At 37.6% G+C, this 19624-nt stretch overlaps 1 protein-coding gene across 3 annotated transcripts in view; it reads right to left on the reverse strand.

Annotated features, from left to right (window-relative positions):
- Window positions 1-5840: 5840 nt before the first annotated feature.
- Window positions 5841-19624, reverse strand: part of AKAP10 (A-kinase anchoring protein 10) — an 81433-nt gene continuing 67649 nt past the window's right edge. For all 3 annotated transcript variants that reach the window (XM_074320663.1, XM_019757410.2, XM_074320664.1), the window contains one exon: window positions 5841-5978. In XM_074320663.1, the coding sequence (XP_074176764.1) occupies window positions 5973-5978 (6 nt within the window). In that variant the 3' untranslated portion in view covers window positions 5841-5972. The remainder of the gene's footprint in view (window positions 5979-19624) is intronic.

The raw sequence follows: 19624 nt of genomic DNA on the forward strand, positions 1-19624 counted from the left end.
TGAATCATGAGTAATAGGTCTCAAACTACAGTTTTGTGTAGCATGGGCATTTCCAATAAAAAGGAATGAAAATATTTGTTTCCCAATTTACATGAAAGATTGTAAGGCAGTGATTCTCAAAAGCGTGGTCTCTGGAGCAGCAATGGCATCACCTGAGAACCTGTTAAAAAAGAGAATTCTCTGGCTCCACCCCAGACCTACTAAAATCCTACCAAGACTGTGGGGGTTAGGTTCAGCAATCTGCTTTAACAAGTTCTCCAGGGGATTGTGATGCACGTGAAAGTTTAAGAACTAGTGCTTTAAGGTAACAGATGGAATATTTTTAAAGCCACAATCCCTAAATTTTTTTTAAACTGTGGACATCTGCTATATTAGTGTTTAGTGAGTAAAGTAGCAAAATGACAGAAGAGGCAACAATTTGCAGTGGGGAAGAGGGCAGTCTTGCTGCCTGGATTTGATTCCTTGCTGTAAGACCCTGGAGAAATTCCTTTACCTCTTAAGCCTCAGTCGCCTCGTTTATAACAAGGGAAAAGTACTATTTTAAGACTGTCACATGGATCAAGTGAGATGGTGCCTGGCATACAGTAAGTACTCAGTTATGCTGGTTATTATTTTTATCATTAAAATAAGACTCAGGGGGGCCGACCCGGTGCCTCAGGCTGTTGGAGCTGTGCTCCTAACTCTGAAGGCTGCCGGTTCATTCCCACATGGGCCAGTGGGATCTCAACCACAAGGTTGCCGGTTCGACTCCTGCAAGGGATAGTGGGTTGCGCCCCCTGCAACTAGCAACAGCAACTGGACGCTGAGCTGCGCCCTCCACAACTAAGACTGAAAGGACAACTTGAAGCTGAACGGCACCCTCCACAACTAAGATAGAAAAGACAACAATCTTGACTTGGAAAAAAGTCCTGGAAGTACACACTGTTCCCCAATAAAGTCCTGTTCCCCTTCCCCAATAATCTTTTAAAAATAAAAATAAAGTAAAAATAAGACTCAGGAGCTAATCAGCTCAATGGCTAGCTAGGTTTTTCCCAGGTCAGGATTTTATATCACATGCATGGAATAACTTCACACTCGTCGTTTCTGGTTTCTAAGAAATCACATTTACCACAGCTCTGCAGAACCCCAAGGGAATGGGGCTGAGACTGAGCCGGTGGCCTCTTTTTAGCCTTAACCTATTCAGAGCGACTTGCCATGAGAGCCTCAGATATCAAGCTGCCTACCCCTATGTCAACCAGATGCTCTACACCTGAGTGTGTCTAGTCTTGCAATGAATAAATGAGTCCTTGAGGGGCTCTGTAAGGTAGGCGCTTGCAAAAGGGGGAGGTGAGAGGTCATGGAAGGGCAACCCCTCTCCCTATGGGTCTTCCTATGAGTCCAGCAAGACTTTGAAAGGAAAAGGTGCTGAAGCATAGGCTCAAAAGGTCACCTTGAGTCAAAAATACTAGTCCACATTAGACGAAACTTCCATCTTCTATCTCCTCCTCTGTCGAATGGAAGCTCCAAGGGGCCTAGAAGTTTGTTTTATTGCTTCCGGTGTCCCTGTACCATAAACAGTGCCTGGCACTTAGCGAGTGAACATTTGTAAACCAGTAGTTCTGTAATTGGAAAGAACAAAAGTTGCTTTTGTCAAGATGCTCGTTGCCAAACCTAAGATCTGGGTGGAACTCCTGGACTTTGGTGAGCCCACAGGCTGGGCGCCTGCTAAGAGCTACTCCTGGTTTGGAGGTCCAAAGTGTTTTTCAGCTAGAGCCTTTTCCATGACATGTCTGGCATGTGGGATTCCTATTGTGATACAGGCGAAGGCCAGTTTGGGATGAATGAGTGAGCTAAAGGTACATTCAAGGTAGGTGACTCGGGTATCTGAAGGAGGGGGGAAATGCCAATCACCACAATCCTCTCACTTGCTTCTTGGTAAATCCCAGCTCCCTTCAAGCTTAACTTAAGCCCATTCTTTCCAGGCACCTTGCCCACCCACCACAGGCTGGGCCCAGAGGCCCTACTGCCCAGACTGTGCTTGCAAATGCTATTCAGAGACAACTAAGTAGCAGTCCTACAGGCACCAGTGGTGCCCGGGGGTGGGGGATGCATTACCAACCAGCTTTCAGCAAGGGGCTTAATCGTTCAGGTGAGTTCTGACACCAACCGTGCCAGAGTCGGCAGTTTGAAGGTAACAGATTGAGGAAATATTTGCAAAAAATTACTAAGGCAGAAATACTCACCACCCTGTGTGACGGGTAAGCAGATAGGCTTCTTCCTCCCTGAACATAAAAGCCCTCTGGACCTTTGCTCTCCCTCCAATGCCCTCCACGGCCCTTTCCACATGTCCAAAATCCACAGTATCGTACCTCCAACTATGAGCCATTCCCAATCCTGCCCAAGCAGAGAGGCCTCCTAAGTGCCCACAGCACTCACCTGTAAAGGGCCTCATAGGGTAACTGTTAGTGTGGGTCTCCTAAGTTGTAACCTTGAAAGGTGTTGTTCCTGGGATTTACTGCCACTCAGCCAATGGCCAGAGACCTTGCCTAGTACATAGAAGTGGTCAGCATTCACAAATTTTCTAATTATTGCCCACCATCATTTTAAGCTTTTATCAGTTACTCACTAATAGAAATGCCCTCTATTTCTGGGCTTATTATAGTTGCTAAAAGTGGGGATGGTGTTTGCCCTTTAGAAGGATGTTGGGAAGTATGAAAAGGCCCTGGTCCAGAAGGCCTGAGTTCTAATGGTGACCATCCCACAACAGGGCAAGGACCTACCCTTTTCCTGGGATTTAGTCCCTATAAAAATGAAGGAATGTCTTTTAGTTTCATTAGTTTAGGATTCCATTTGATGGAATACACAAAATGATCAAGAAAGGTTTACTCAAGAATCCTCCAGAATTCAGTGGTATTTGGCAAACACATTGAGCACACACGATCATTAGTAATTAGAGCAGTCTGACAGTATTTTAGTCAAGGTCCTTTTGGTAGCATGTAATAAAAACTCACTTCAGATTGATTTTTAGAAAGCCAAAATTCATTCTAAGGCTACCTGAGGGGTTAACGGAGTCCATGACAAGGATGCAGGGCGAGATCCAGAAACCAGCAAAGTCCTCAAGGCTACAAGGCAGCTCCTCTCGGACGCACTTTCTCTCATGTCTCTGGATTTCTTTTAAATTTCTCTGCTTGTCCATGTAGCAATCACTGGCTCACAGGTCTTAACTTTTTAAGTGCCCCATCCAAGTCACCATCTCAGGTGGTGTCTGGTATCCCTCCTACCCCCTGTAAAATTCTTAAGATAAAGAATTTTCTTGGGCCTGTTTGGATCAGGAGATCAACACTGGTCCAATCATCTGGTGTAAGGGGGAGGGGAGTAGAGGAGGGAAAAAGTCAATGTGTATGAACATGGTCAGTGTGGGTCAGGCAGGTACCCTAAACAATGTCATTTGAGACAGGTCAACCACTTCATCCGGTGTTTAGCTATCATCAGTACTTAAATAAAACAGCAAACAAGAATATAATTTTCTACAATTCCAAAATGCTACTGAACTTGTTAAAGCTCCAGCACTGTCAATTACTTCCCCTCCAAATGCTACTGAACTTGTTAAAGCTCCAGCACTGTCAATTACTTATGTATTATAAAGCTCTAATGAATACTGAAGCCAAGTAGAAAAAGCTACAAAACATTGCTCCCTGTTTTATTGCTCTTCACTGGACTTGGTTGACATTTGCTTTTTACTTTCATCCAATCTTATAGGAGTGATAAAGACACACCAAGTTTCTCACTAACATCTTTTCCAACAATATGCGTTGATACCAACAATATGATAAGGATGGATATTCAACTGATTCCTTGAACCTAAAAATACCCTGCCAGGGAGTCCTATTTTGTGGGCACACAGCATAGAGCCTGGAACACAGTGGGTGCTCAATGCTACATGAATTCAATTCCAATTTAAAAATAAGTACAAGGATCTACTTGAGATCAAATACTAAATCTGGCTAATAATTTGAGGTCACATTCTGCTTCTGTGCTCCATAGCAGGTGGGGAAGAAAAAAGTAACCTAGTCTCACACTGCTATTCTTCTCAGAAGAACCACACAACTATTGACATCTCTAGCTCAGAAGCACAAAAATGTATACAAAGAAATGCCTAATATTATCTTAACTGAAAGCAATAGTTTAAATAGCTTAGAGTCTTACAGAAATTATTATTCCAAAACATGCAGAGGCAGCAAGAGTCACCCAAAACTACATTTTATTCTATGATCTTTATATTGCTTTTCTGTTATTTAAAGATCAAAGCAAAGTGAAATGGATGGAAATATTTTGTTAAAAGAACAAAACGGGTTAATCACAGCATATACACCTCATAAAAGCTCAGGTCTGTGCCATACAGTCAACACAGGCTAGATCCAGTAGTGGTTCATGTTCTGGGTTTTTATAAAGCAAATGGAAATATTTGGAAGAATCAACACATTTCAGTAGAAGAGCCATAAATGTCCTGAAAGCAGAAAGTTGACACAATTTTAAATATAATTCATATATATATATATATATTTTAAAATCAAACACAATTAAATAGAATATGGTTTAAGTACATGAAGACTTCAGCTTTAGAAGGATAACAGAGGTGGTACATAGTACCAAAAACTTGTACACAGCCTTTTTGCTTCTTCTGTTGATGGAACAGTGTGCCTTTATATAATCAAATATTGCAATGGAATAAATTCTCTATTCATTTCAAGACTTTCTCAAGGACAGAGGTGATTAATAATTATATATTATATACATACATATATGTATATATATATATAAATTTCTTTTTTGCAAAGTCTGAGCGAAAGCAGTAACACCTAAGAGACCGGTCTTTCCCCTCAGTCACGTGCGCTGAGGAAGCACTGGCACTCCTGGGCAGAGGAGTGTTCGCCGACAGGGCAGACCTGCTGATGGCAGCGCAGTCCAGACCCAGGAGCCAACTGAGCAGAAATGAGGTGAGGAGTCTCTTACTGTCCTAAAGACAGAAAGGAAAAAGGCCACCAACTGCACACCTCCCAGCTCACAGCAAAAAAGGGGAGGCAGTCTAAACAGTGCTTTTCCTCCCCCAACCACTGCCTGCCCACCTTCTTAAAAACCTCATATAACCTGGGAATAAACATTTTGTTCAAGGTACGACAGCGGGAACACTGGAGTGACTGATACTGTTTATTCCCCCCTACATGTATTCTAAAGGGAAAGTTAAATAACCTGGAGCACGGAGTTCCAGAGGAGCAAGTTCAATACTCAAAGTAAAGGACACTCACCCTTTGGTTAGTAGGGGATAGACTAGCATTAAGTATACTGCATGTGAGGAGCAACTAAAATGTGAAAATTGTATACTGTCACCAACAGGAAGAACAACGTCAGCTTCCTTCCAAACGAATGCCTCTGTGAAGGAAGACTACACAGTGAGTCTTGCCCCGTTTCATCGAAGAGAAACAACCTGCTAGCACCACATGGCCACTCTGAGCTGCCGGCTCGCGGAGGGGCTGACTCCCATTTGTTTTAAGAGCAAAGCAAAGCACCTCTGGTACCTGCTCTGTGTTGTTAGGGAGGCGTTACCGCTACAGAATGTGCAGCAAATATCAGCTCTGTGCTCATCTGCCTCCCACAGAATGTGGTCCCTCTCTACTCCAGTGAATGAAACCTCTCTCATGAATGGGTTATTGCCATTGAAAAACTACTAATTTTTCTAGTAATGTAAACAATACCGCTTTGTCTCTTTATGACTTTCACTGTGTGAACATCATGTGCAGCAAATAATTCTACATGTCACTCTGCTTATGGTGGAAGTCTAGGATTGTCTGCCATTCTTTCTTGGGAACAACAGTGATATATCAGCGAAAAGAAATACAGTGCTTTGTTTTCATTGGCTGTGTTGAAGAATCCAACCAAAAGAAAAAAGGTCTCTCATTTTTCAAAAGCAGATTTCCTTTATCTCAGGTATTGAGTCATAGCTGAAAAAACAAAAAAGAAAATGGTAAGGTACATTTCTATAACCAGTGTTACGTTTTGTTACAGGCTAAGGAGGAAGGGAACCATCATGTAGTATTTACTATGTACCAGCATTTATGATAGCCAGAATCCGACTATGATGTGTCAGGTAAAATACTACAATTATATTTACATATGTGTGAATGGAAGTTTGAAGAGATTAAACAACTCACCCTAAGGTTACATAACAGGGACTGGCACCCATACTCACTTTACCTTTCTGGTTTGGCAATAGATACTAGAACAGAATATCTCCTTTTTGACAGAGTAATTCTTATCTAGGAATTAATCCAACATCCACCTCATAAGAGAGGGCACTTATATACACAGGCATTCATAAAATATTGTTTGTAACAGGGGAAAACCCAAACCAACCTAAATGGCCCCCCACAGGGGGTTCATTAAATGAAGACAGAGTCATGATATGGAATAGACCAATGCCTTTTGAAAGTAAAAAACACCAAGCTCATGAGACTGAGTCCCTGCTTACTCACAGCACTGTGGAGTAAATAAACATCACAGAAGACTTGGTCCTTGCTATTTGTAAGATGGGACATACACACATGAAACAATTCAGTAATGCTGCAAGGTAGTTTACATTAAATGCCAACTACATTCTATAAGCAAACACATGTAGAATAAGAGATTGAAAGCAGAGAGGTATCTACATAGGATAAAGAGGCTGGCCATTCCTTTATGGAAGTAGGAATTGTCATGTTCATAAAATCAAGGAATGAGAATTAGAAGGCGACCTTATTAGATTTTCTACCGTGTTTCCCCAAAAATAAGACTGGGTCTTACATTAATTTTTGCTCCAAAAGACGCATTAGGGCTTATGCTCAGGGGATGTCATCCTGAAAAATCATGCCAGGGCTATTTTCCGGTTAGGTCTTATTTTTGGGGAAACACCGTAGTCCAATTTATCTGATCTACTGACGAAGAAACAAGGAACTGGGAAAGGAAAACAACTTCAAAAGGTCACACATTTTGACTAAAAATGGACTAAACTAATTCTGCTAGCCTAGTGCTTCTTCTACACCAGTATATTGCTGACCCCTAAAAGGCAGGCAGAACAGACATCCTGACCAAAGAGAAGGCCTAGCGAGCTTAAAAAATAAAATATAGCAAAATATTGTCTGTTTATCCTAAAAATGAAAAGCACATGGTAATAAAACCTGAATATACAACTCAAACAAAAAGCTTAATTTTAAACATTTGCTTTCCAAAATGGCTTCTAAAAAACATTTTCATATTGTCAAACATCTGACCGCCCACATAATAATGGGGAATCACAAAAATAACTACCTTACACTTCTTTATACACCTTCATCTTGCTCTTTGCTATTTTAGGTTTGACTGAACCAGTAAAGATAAGCATAGACCAAAATTATCACCCTTATATCGAAAAGAGGATAAAGTCTACAAACGTGGCAAGAGCTATGGCATGAAGCAGCTCTGTGAAAAGTTCAAAATTAAACCAAGCTCTGGTAATGACAATTCTTAGAGTAAAAAGTTGGCTAGAAAGTTAACAAGGAAAGGGTGATAGCTGAACCTAAATCGAAATTCAAGCCCTCCAAACTACTGGGGTTTATTAATATAAGGGATATCATCTGAACATATTTAACTTTGATTCCTAATTTTTGCTAAGATAAATGAGAGAGGAGTTTAATGCCTTTACAAAGAATATGAACAGAAATTCTCCTATCACATTAAGTCTTTGTGAATCTACTAAAGTTAGAAAAAGAAAAACTGTTGAACGAATTGGGAGTGTTTGGCTTGAAGAAAATACTGGGAGGAGATTAAGTGGCTCTCTTCAATTTTCAAGGTTATTTGTGTGGCTCTTGTGGACAAAACTAGAACTAGCTGGTGAAGCTATAGAGAAACAGAGTATTAGCTTGTGGAAAGTCAGAATTTCCTAACAATTATGGCTGTTGACCTCCAGGTAAAGATGGCAGATTGATCACACCCATTCAATTCACTCCTTCGTAAAACAGGACTTACACACACACACTCACATGAATGAGGAAATTGAAAGAAGAGGCAACAACAAAATTTTAGAAGCTGGAAGCAAATGGATGAGAGGTAAATTACTAAGCAGATCCAAAAAGCTCAATCCTAAGAGTAAAGTGGAAAAACCTGACAAGCAACCTGATTTACAAGCAGAGCCCCTCAAAGCCTGAAAATTGGAAGTACCAGTACCTCTGATAAAAAGGAATGGAGGTGAGTGCAAACATAAGGATTTCTCAAAATTTTGTTTTAGAAATTAACAATCTACAGTTATTGTTTTGCAATTCTGATCACCCAGGTGACTACCCCTGTCTGAAAAGCAACCCAAGCAGATTTCTGCTCTGAGCAGATTAAAACATAGGGTCTTTGGGCAAAGGTATATTAGGTATGACCAAGAACAAGGATCCTGTACTAAGAAGAGGGGGATTAAATAGAGGACACCTACTACATAAGGCCCCTCTGCCAAGACTGGGAGACATAGCAGATCTATCTAATACATAGACACAAACACAGGGAGGCATCTAAAATAAGGAAACAAAGAAACATGTCCCAAATAAAAGAACAAACTTCAGAAAAAGAATTGAACAAAATGGAGGCAAGCAATCCACCAGATGCAAAGTTCAAAACACTGATTATAAAGATGCTCAGTGAACTTAGGGGAAGAATTGATAATCTCAGCGAGAACCTCAACAAAGATGCCAGTTCGATTCCCACATGGGCCACTGAGTTGCACCCTCCACAACTAGATTGAAGACCACGAGCTGCCACTGAGTTTCCAGAGAAGCGACCAGATGGCTCAGTTGGTTAGAGTGCGAGCTCTCAACAACAAGGTTGCTGGTTCAATTCCTGCATGGGATGGTTGGCTGTGCCCCCTGAAACTAAAGACTGAAAACAGCGACTGGTCTTGTTGCTGAGCTGCGCCCTCCACGACTAGATCGAAGGACAACTACTTGGAGCTGACGGGCCCTGGAGAAACACACTGTCCCCCAATTCACCAATATTCCCCAATAAAATTTTTAAAAAACCCACAAAATAACAAACAAAAAAACCCCAACCAGTCAGAAATGAATACTGTAATTGAAATGAAGAACACATTAGATGGAATCAACAGCTGACTGGAGGAAGCAGAGGATCAAATCAGTGATTTGGAGACAAGGTAGTGGAAAATACCCAATCAAAACATCAAAAAGAAAATAGAATCCAAAAAATGAGGATAGTTTTAGGAGCCTCTGGGACAACATCAAGTCTACCAACATTCACATCACAGAGGTACCCGAAGGAGAAGAGGGAGCAAGGGATCAAAAACCCATTTGGAGAAATAATGACTGTAAACTTTCCTAATCTTTTGAATGAAATAGACATACCAGCCCAGGAAGCACAGAGTTCCAAACAAGATGAACCCAAATGGATCCATGCTAAGACATATCATAATTAAAATGCCAAAGGTTAAAGATAGAATCTTAAAAGTAGCAAGGAAAAAGCAGTTAAGTTACAAAGGAGCTTCCATAAGACCCTCAGCTGATTTCTTAAGAGAAACTTTGTAGGCCAGAAGTGACTGGCAGGAAATATTAAAAGTGATGAAAAGCAAGGACCTACAACCAAGATTACTCTACCCAGCAAGGCTATCTTTTAGAGTCAAAGGACAGATAAAGAGCTTCCCAGACAAGAGAAGCTAAAGGAGTTCATCACCACCAAACCAGTGTTACAAGAAATATTGGGTCAAATATATGGTGATGGAAGGAGTACTGACTCTGGATGGTGAACACATAATGCAATATATAGATGACGTATTATAGAATTGTACACTTGAAATCTATGCAGTTTTGTTGAACATTATCAGCCAAATAAATTTAATTAAAAACAGAAATGTGAAAGGGACTTTTTTAAGAAGGAAAAAAATATAGGAGTAAGAAAATATTGCAAAGAAAAAAACACCTCACTGACAAAGGCAAACACGTAATAAAAGTGGTGGATCAACCAACACTAAAACTAGTACAAAGGTTAAAAGGCAAAAGCAGGACTATCGTGTATAATTACAACAGGAAATTAAGGGACACACACACACGCACACACACACGTAAAAAATGACAAAAACCTAAATGTGTAGGGGATGAGTAAAAATGGTAGTGATTATAGACTGTGTTCAAACTTAAGTGACCATCAACTTAAAATAGGCTGCCATAAATATAGCTTGGTTTACATGAAGCACATTGTAACCACAAACCAAAAATATATAATAGATATACAAGAAATATAGAGAAAGGAATCCAAACACAACACTACAGCCAGTCAACAACATACAAGAAAAGAGAACAAGAGCCTAACAAAAGAACAAAGAACTACAAAAACAATCAGAAAACGATAAAATTGCACTAACTACATACCTATCAATAATTATTTTAAATGGATTAAATACTCCAATCAAAAGACAAATGGATAAAGAAGTGGTACATATACTCGTATTCAATGGAATATTACTCAGCCATAAAAAAAGAATGAAGCCTTGCCTTTGCGACACCAGAGAGTATTATGCTAAATGAAATGTTAGGCAGAGAAAGACAAATACCATATGATTTCACTTATATGTGGAGTCTACAAAACAAACAAAACACAAACTCATGGATGTGGAGAACAAACTGATGATCGTCAGATGGGAGGGGGGTTTGGGGACTCAGTAAGGGGATGAAGGGATTAAGAGGTACAAATTGGCAGTTACAAAATAGTTCTGGGGATGTAAAGTACAGCTTAGGGAATACAGTCAATAATATTATAATAACTATACAGGGTGTCAGGTGGGTGCAAGACTTATCGGGGGAATCACTTTGTAAGTTATATAAATGTCTAACCACTATGCTGTACACCTGAAACTAATATTGTAAGTCAACTGTAATTGAAAAAAAATTTATATATACATATATATACATATATATATATACATATATAAATATAAATATAAATAATATAAATATAAATATAAATATAAATATAAATATAAATATAAATATAAATATAAATATATATATATATATATATATATATATATATATATATATATATATATATATATATATATAATGAATACTGAGAGTTCTCTAGCTTTTCCCGCTTGGCTTTTAGAACATTGGTAGCCTGGCCTTTATCCTCCAGACAGGAGACTGATAGAGTTTTCTCTGGGGAATACTTGTATGATGAACCCATGAAGAAAGAACTTAAAAAAAAAAATTGTGACATCAGAGTTCTCCAACAGAACCTGGATAGCTTATGTTTCACTTTTTAAGAAACTGCCAAAGTGTTTTTCAAAGTGGCTGTAGCATTTTGCATTCCCACCAGTAATGCATTAGAGTTGACACTGCCTTACATCCTTGCAAACACACGGTACTATCAGTCTTTTTAATTTTAGCCATTCTATCCGGTATGCACCTGTATATCACTGTGACTTTAGTCTGTATTTCCCTACAACTAATTATGTTGAGCTCTTTGCATATGAGTGTTTGCCATCTGTATATCTTCTATGTGTAATAACTGTTCATAACTTTTTTGCCCATTTAAAAACATCCGATTGTTGTTCTTCTGATTGAGTTCAAGAATTATTTATATATTCTGGATATAACTCGTTTATCAGAAAAATGTTTTACAAATACCTTCTCCCAGTCTATAACTTGCCTTTTCATTTTCTTCAGTCTTTTTTTTTTTTTTTTTCCAAATTGGGGAATATTGGGGAACAGTGTGTTTCTCCAGGGCCCATCAGCTCCAAGTCGTTGTCCTTTAATCTAGTTATGGAAAGCGCAGCTCAGCTCCAAGTCAAGTTGCCGTTTTCAATCTTAGTTGCAGGGGGCGCAGCCCACCATCCCATGCAGGAATTGAACCAGCAAGCTTGTTGTTAAGAGCTCACACTCTAACCAACCAGCCGCCCCCACAGTGCCTTTTAATAAGCAGAAGCTTTTACTTCTGATGAAGTTCAATTTATTGAATTTTCTCTTTTATGTCTCATGCTTTGTGTGATTTAAGAAATCTTTGCCTAACCCAAAATCATAGAGATTTTCTCCTACAATTTTCGCAGTTTTAGTTCTTACATTTAGGTCTATGATCCCTTTTGAATTAATTTTGTGTATGTTGTAAGGAACAACAATCACCTTCTCTCCTCAACCCTCTATGTGTATCTAGTTATTCCAGTACCATAAACTAAAAAGACTAACATTTTCCCACTGAATTATCTTGGCACATATATCAAACATCAATTGACTACATATGCTTGGATCTACTTCTGCACTCTACATTTGTTCCAACAATCTTTATGTCTACCCCCATGTAAGTAATATCTCACTGCCTTAATCATGTAACTTTACAATAAAAGGGAAGCCAAGCAGTGTTAGTCTTTCCATTTCAAGCCCTTTTCCAACATTCTTTTTTTTTTTTTGTATTCTAGTTCATTTATCTCCCAATACGTTTTATAATCATCTTGTCAATTTCTACAAAAAAAAAAAAAGCCTGCTGGAATTTTTATTATGTTTGAACTGAATCGATCAATAATCTTGGCTAATGTACAGCATGGTGACTATAGTTAATAATACTGTGTTACCTATTCGGAAGTTGCTAAGGAAGATCTTAAAAGTTCTCATAAGAAAAACAATTTTGTATCGATATGGTGATGATGTTAAGTAGACATATCATGGTGATCGTTTCCCAATGGATATAAACATCACACCAATATGATGTACACATGAAACTAATATAATGTTATATGTCAATTATACCTCAATCATCTTCATCTTCATCATCATCATCATCATCTTGGGGAGAAATGATACCTTAACAACACTGAGTCTTTTGATTCAAACATGATTTACTTGCTTTTATTTAAATCTTTAATTCTGCTATGTTGTTTTGTAGTTTATATTGTACAAATCTTACACATACTTTGTTAAATAGATTCCTAAAAATTTTTTTTCAATGCTATTGTAGATTGTATTCTTTTCATTTCTTTTTTTTAAAATTAAAGTTTATTGGAGTGACAACTGTTAGTAAAGTTACAGACTTCAGGTATACAATTCTCTAATACATCACCTGTATCTCACATTATGTGTTCACCACCCAGAGTCAATTCTTCCATCACAATATACTTGACCCCGTTTATCCTCTTCTAGAACCCCTCTCCCCACTTATCCTCTGGTAACCACAAAACTATTGTCTATGTCTGAGTTTTTGTTTCATTTGTTTGTCTTGTTTGTTGTTTACAGTTTTATATACCACATATCAGTGAAATCATATAGTGCTCTAATTTTTCTGTCTGACTTTTTTCGCTTAGGATTATAATTTCAAGATCCATCCATGTTGTTGCAAATGGTACTATTTCATCTTCTCTTATGGCCAAATAGTATTCCATTGTGTATATATATCACAATTTCTTTATCCATTCATCTATCGAAGGACACTTTGGTTGTTTCCATGTCTTGGCCACCGTAAATAAAGCTGCAATGAACACTGGAGCACATATGTCTTTATGGATAAATGTTTTCAGATTTTTTTTGGTACATACCTAGGAGAGGGATTGCTGGGTCATATGGTAATTCTATTCTTAATTTTTTGAGGAACCTCCACACTGCCTTCCATAACGGCTGCACCAATCTGCATTCCCACCGACAGTGTATGAGGGTTCTTTTTTCTCCACAGCTTCTCCAACACTCGTTACTACTATTTGTCTTGTTGATGATAGCCATTCTAACTGGGGTGAGGTGATATCTCATTGTGGTTATTTGCATTTCTCTGATGATTAGTGATGCTGAGCATTTTTTCATATGTCTATTTGCCATTTGTATGTCCTCTTTGGAGAAATGTCTCTTCAGGTCCTCTGCCCATTTTTCAATTGCATTGGTTTGTTTTTTCTTGTTGTTGAGTTCTATGAGTTCCTTATATATTTTGGATATTAGCCCTTTATCAGAGGCATTGTTTGCAAACATCTCCTCCCATTTGACTGGTTGCCCCTTTAGTTTGTTGATGTTTTCTTTTGCTGTGCAGAAGCTTTTTAGTTTGATATAGTCCCATTCGTTTATTTTAGCTTTTACTTTCCTTGCCTTTGGAGTCAACTTCATAAAATGTTCTTTGAACCCAAGGTCCATACGTTTAGTACGTATGTTTTCTTCTAAGCAGTTTATTGTTTCAGGTCTTATGTTTAGGTCTTTGATCTATTTTGAATTAATTTTGGTACACGGTGACAGATAGCAGCCTAGTTTCATTCTTTTGCATGTGGCTATCCAATTCTCCCAGCACCATTTATTGAAGAGGCTGTCTTTTCTCCATTGTATCTTTTTGGCTTCTTTGTCAAAAATTGTCTCTCCATATTTATGTGGGTTTATTTCTGGGTTTTCAATTCTATTCCATTGGTCTGTGTGTCTGTTTTTCTGTCAATACTATGCTGTTTTGATTATTGTTGCCCTGTAGTACAAGTTGAAGTCAGGGAGTGTGATACCTCCAGCACTGTTCTTTTTTCTTAGGATTGCTTTGGCTATTTGGGGTCTTTTGTGGTTCCATACAAATCTGATGATTTTTTTGTTTTATTTCTTTTAAAAATGTCATTGGGATTTTGATGGGGATTGCATTAAATCTGTATATTGCTTTGGGTAATATGGCCATTTTAACTATGTGATTCTACCAATCCATGAACATGGGATGTCTTTCCATTTCTTTGTGTCTTCAATTTATTTTAAAAATGTCTTATAGTTTTCAGTATATAGGTCTTTCATATCCTTGGTTAAGTTTATTCCTATTTTATGCTTTTTGTTGCAATTGCAAAAATGAATTTTTTATTTCTTTTTCTGAGATTTCATTGTTAGTAGGAATGCAATGGACTTTTGTACGTTGATTTTGTAGCTGGCAACTTGACTGTATTCGTTTATTGTTTTTAATAGCTTTTGGGTGGAGTCTTTAGGTTTTTTCTATATATAGCATCATGTCATCTGCAAAGAGTGACAACTTAACTTCTTCATTCCCAATTTGGATGCCTTTTATTTCTTTCTCTTGCCTGATTGCTCTGGCGAGGACTTCCAATGCTACGTTGAAAAGCAGAGGTGATAGGGGACAGCCCTATTGTGTTCCTGATCATAGAGCAAAGGGCTTCAGTTTTTCACTGTTAATTATGATATTAGCTGAGGGATTGTCATATATGGCCTTTATTATGTTAATGTGTTTTCCTTCTATACCTATTTTATTAAGTGTTTTAATCATAAATGGATGTTTTATCTTGTCAAACGCTTTTCCTGCATTTATTGATATAATCATGATTTCTGTCCTTTATTTTGTTTATGTGGTGTAACACATTGATTGATTTGTGTATGTTGAACCATCATTGTGCCCCAGGGATGAACCCCACTTGGTCGTGATGTATACTCTTTTTAATGCATTGTTGCATGCAATTTGCTAGAATTTTGCTTAGGATTTTTGCATCTGTATTCATCAGAGACATTGGTCTGTAATTTTCTTTGTGTTATCCTTACCAGGTTTTGGTATCAGGGTAATGTTGGCCTCATAAAATGAGTTAGGGAGTATTGCCTCTTCTTTAATTATTTGGAAGTGTTTGGGTAGGACAGGTGTATTGTTTTTATTTCAATTTCCAATTGTTAATTGCTAGTATACAGAAATGCAATTCATTTTTGTATACTGACCTTATATACTGCAGCAGTGCTAAACGTATTAGTTGTAACAGTTTTTCTGTAGATCTCTTAGACATTATTGTCCAGAAGAACTTTCTGTGATTTTGGAAATATTCTGTATTATTCACACATCTATTCTGTATTCGTCACTATCATATTGGATAAAGCAGCTTTAGGAATGTCTACATGAATGATGATGTCTTCTGCCAAGAAAACCAGTTTATTCCTTCCTTTACCATCTATATACCTTTTTTCCCTTGCCCTTTTGCACTGGTTAGACCTCCAGTGCAAATGTTTTAGAGTGGATATCCTTGCCTTCTTCCTTAGAAGGAAGCATTCAGTCTTTCCCATTTTAATATCATTTTAGCTGTCACTTTTATCAGGTTTCGGGAGTTCCCTTCTGTTCCTTGTTTCCTGAGAGTTTTGTCATCAATGATTGTTGAATTTTGTCAAATTCTTTTTCTGCATCTATTGAGATGATCATATATTTTTGCTTGTATCATGTATTACAGTAATTGATTTTCAAATATGGAAACAACCTTGCTTTCCTGGGTTAGATAGCCCCCACATGTCATGCAGGATGTATTATCCTTTATATAGTGCTGATTGCTTTCCTTATGTTTTGTTAAGGATTTTTCAATGTATGTTCATGAGGGATACTAATCTACAGTTTTCTTTTCTTTAATGTCTTTGCCCGGTGTTTGGTGTGAAGGCAATACTGGCCTCATAGAATGTGTTGAGAAATAGTACCTCCTCTTTAATTTTCTGGAACTTTGTCTAGCACTGGAATTATTTCTTTTTTAAATTCTATGTGGGCCTGGAGTTTTCTTTGTGGGAAGGTTTTAACTATAAATTCAATTCCTTTTTTCCTGCTCCCCTGCAATTTTATTGATATAATTGACATAACACTGTATAAGTTTCAAGTGTGTAACATGATGATTCAATATACATATATACTGCAAAATGATTACCACATAAGGTTAGTTAATACATCTTTCACCTCACATAATTACTTTAAATTTTTTTTTAATTTGTCAATTATAGTTGACATTCAATATTATTTTATATTAGTTTCAGGTGTACAGTGTAGTAGTAAGACATTTATATAATTTATGAAGTGATCCCCCCAGTAAGTCCAGTACTCATCTGGCACTATACAGTTATTACAATATTATTGACTATACTCCCTATGCTGTACTTTACATCCTTGTGACTATTTTGTAACTACCAATTTATACTTTTACATAGTGAGACTATTTAAGATCGCTATTAGCAACTTTCACGTATAAGACAATATAGTTAACTACAGTCACCATGATGTACATTAGAATCCCAACACTAATTCATCTTATAATTGGAAATCTGTACCCTTTGACCAATATTTCTCCATTTCCCCAACCCCTAGCCCCTGTTAATCACCATTTTACTCTGTTTCTGTGAGTTCAACTTTTTCAGCTTCCATATGTAAGTGAAGTCATATAGCATTTCTTTCTCTGACATATTTCACTTAGCATATATTGCCCTCAGGTCCGTCCATCTTGCCACAAGTTGCAGGATTTAATTCTGTTTTTTATTTTTTAAATTGCAGTTGACATACAATATTATACTAGTTTCAGGTGTACAACTTAGTGATTAGACATTTATAAAATTTAGGAAGTGAACACCCTGATAAATCTAGTACCCATCTGATATCATACATAGTTATTACAATACTATTAACTATATTCCTTGTGTTATACCCTACATCCCCAATGACTATTTTGCAACTACCAATTTATAGTTCTTAATCCCTTCACCTTTCTCACCCATCCCCTCCCATCTGGCAAGCATCAAAATGTTCTCTGCATCTATGAGCTTGTTCTTGGTTTATTTGTTCATTGACTTTGTTCTTTAGATTCCACATATAAGTGAGATCATATGGTATTTGTCTTTTTCAGTCTGATGTATTTCACTTAGCACAGTACCCTCTAGGTCTGTCCAGGTTGTTGCAAATGTCAAGATTTCATTTCTTTTTTATGATAGAGTAATATTCCTCTGTATATATGTACCACTACTTCTTTATCCATTAATTTATTGATGGACACTTAGGTTCCATATCTTGGCCATTGTAAACTATGCTTTAATGAACATATGGATACACGTCCCTCTGAAGTAGTGTTTTGGGTTTCTTCGGATAAATACCCAGAAGTGAAATTGCTGGGTCCTTCCTTGTCTCGTTACAGACTTTGTTTTAAAGTCTATTTTGTCTAGTATAAATATTGTTACCCCACCATTTTTTTTTTTTTTTCCATTTACATGAAATATTTTTTCCATCCCTTTACTTCAGTGTGTGTGTATCTTTCAATCTGAAGTGAGGCTCAGTCATTCACAATCCCTGCTGTTTTTCACAGCCAGAATCTGTGGGGACTTCTCTTCCTGGCACTAGAACCCAGGGCTGGGGTGCCTGGTGTGGGGCTGGGACCTCGTGCTACTCAGGGGTACCTCCCCACTCAAGATATCCCTCCTGATTTTTAACCACCCAAATGGGTGTGAGATCAGCCCGTTTCGCATCTCTGCCTGTCCTACCAGTCTCGATGTGGCTTATTCTACATATCCTTAGTTATAGGATTTCTGTTCAGCTAGACTTCAGGCAGTTCTCAATGTTTGCTCTGTAGTTTAGCTGTAATTTTGATGTGGTAGTGGGAGGTGAGTACAGCATTTAACTACTCTGTCATCTTGATTGGAAGACAGAATTTCATTGTTTTTTATAGCTGAATAATATACCACTGTGTACACACACACACACACACACACATTGCCTTGATCCATTCATTTGTCAATAAACATTTAGGTTATTTCCATGTCTTGATATTGTGAATACTGCTGAAATGAGCATGGGGGTGTAGATATTTCTTTGAGGAAGTAATATCATTTCCTTCAAACATGTATCCAGAGGTGGGATTGCTGGATCATATGGTAGTTCTATTTTTAATTCTTTGAGGAACCTCCATATTGTTTTCCATAACGGCCATACCAATTTACATTCCCACCAACAGTGAACAAGGGTCCTCTGGGACAACATCAAGCATACTAACATTCACATCATAGGGGTACCCGAAGGAGAAGAGAGACAGCAAGGGATCAAAATTATCTATTTGAAGAAATAATGATTGAAAACTTCCCTAACCTGGCAAAGGGAATAGAAACACCAACCCAAGAAGCACAAAGAATCCCAAAAAAGATGAGCCCAAAGGTGCCCACACTAAGACACATAACTAAAATGCCAAAGGTTAAAAACAAAGACAATTTTTTTTTTTAAATTTTTATTACACACATAATACACTGCGTGCTACAAAATACACTGCATAAACTTCTAGCAGGCCTATATGAGCATAACTGAGTTACTTTTCAACAAACGTTTTCCTTTTTTCTACAACTTCACCAATACTTATTTTTTGATATAGCCATCAAACAAATGTAAGGTGATATCTCACTGTGGTTATAATTTGCAATTCCCTGATGATTAGTGATATTGAGCACCTTTTCATGTACCTGTTGGCCATTTATATGTCTTCTTTGGAAAAATGTTTATTCAGGTCCTTTGTCCATTGTTTAATCAATTAGTTGGGTTTTTGGGGGGCTACTGAGTTATATGAGTTCTGTATGCATTTTGGATATTAACCCCTCAAAGTCAATGTCTTTAACAGATACAGCATTACTTAGATTATCTATTTCTCCTTGACTGAGCTTTAGTAATTTGTCTTTCAAGGAATTTCTCCATTTCATCCAAGCTGTTTAATGTATTAGCAAGAAGTTGTTCATAAAATTCCCCTATTATCATTTTAATATCTGTAGGTTCTGTAATGATGTCCCCTCTTTCAATGTTGGTATTGGTAATTCATGTCTAATTTCTTTCCCCATCCCCACTTAGGTTTATCAATTTAAATGGTCTTTTCAAAAAGCCAGCTTTAGATTTT

The sequence above is a fragment of the Rhinolophus sinicus genome, linkage group LG15, assembly GCF_036562045.2.
Source record: "Rhinolophus sinicus isolate RSC01 linkage group LG15, ASM3656204v1, whole genome shotgun sequence".
Lineage (NCBI taxonomy): Eukaryota > Metazoa > Chordata > Mammalia > Chiroptera > Rhinolophidae > Rhinolophus > Rhinolophus sinicus.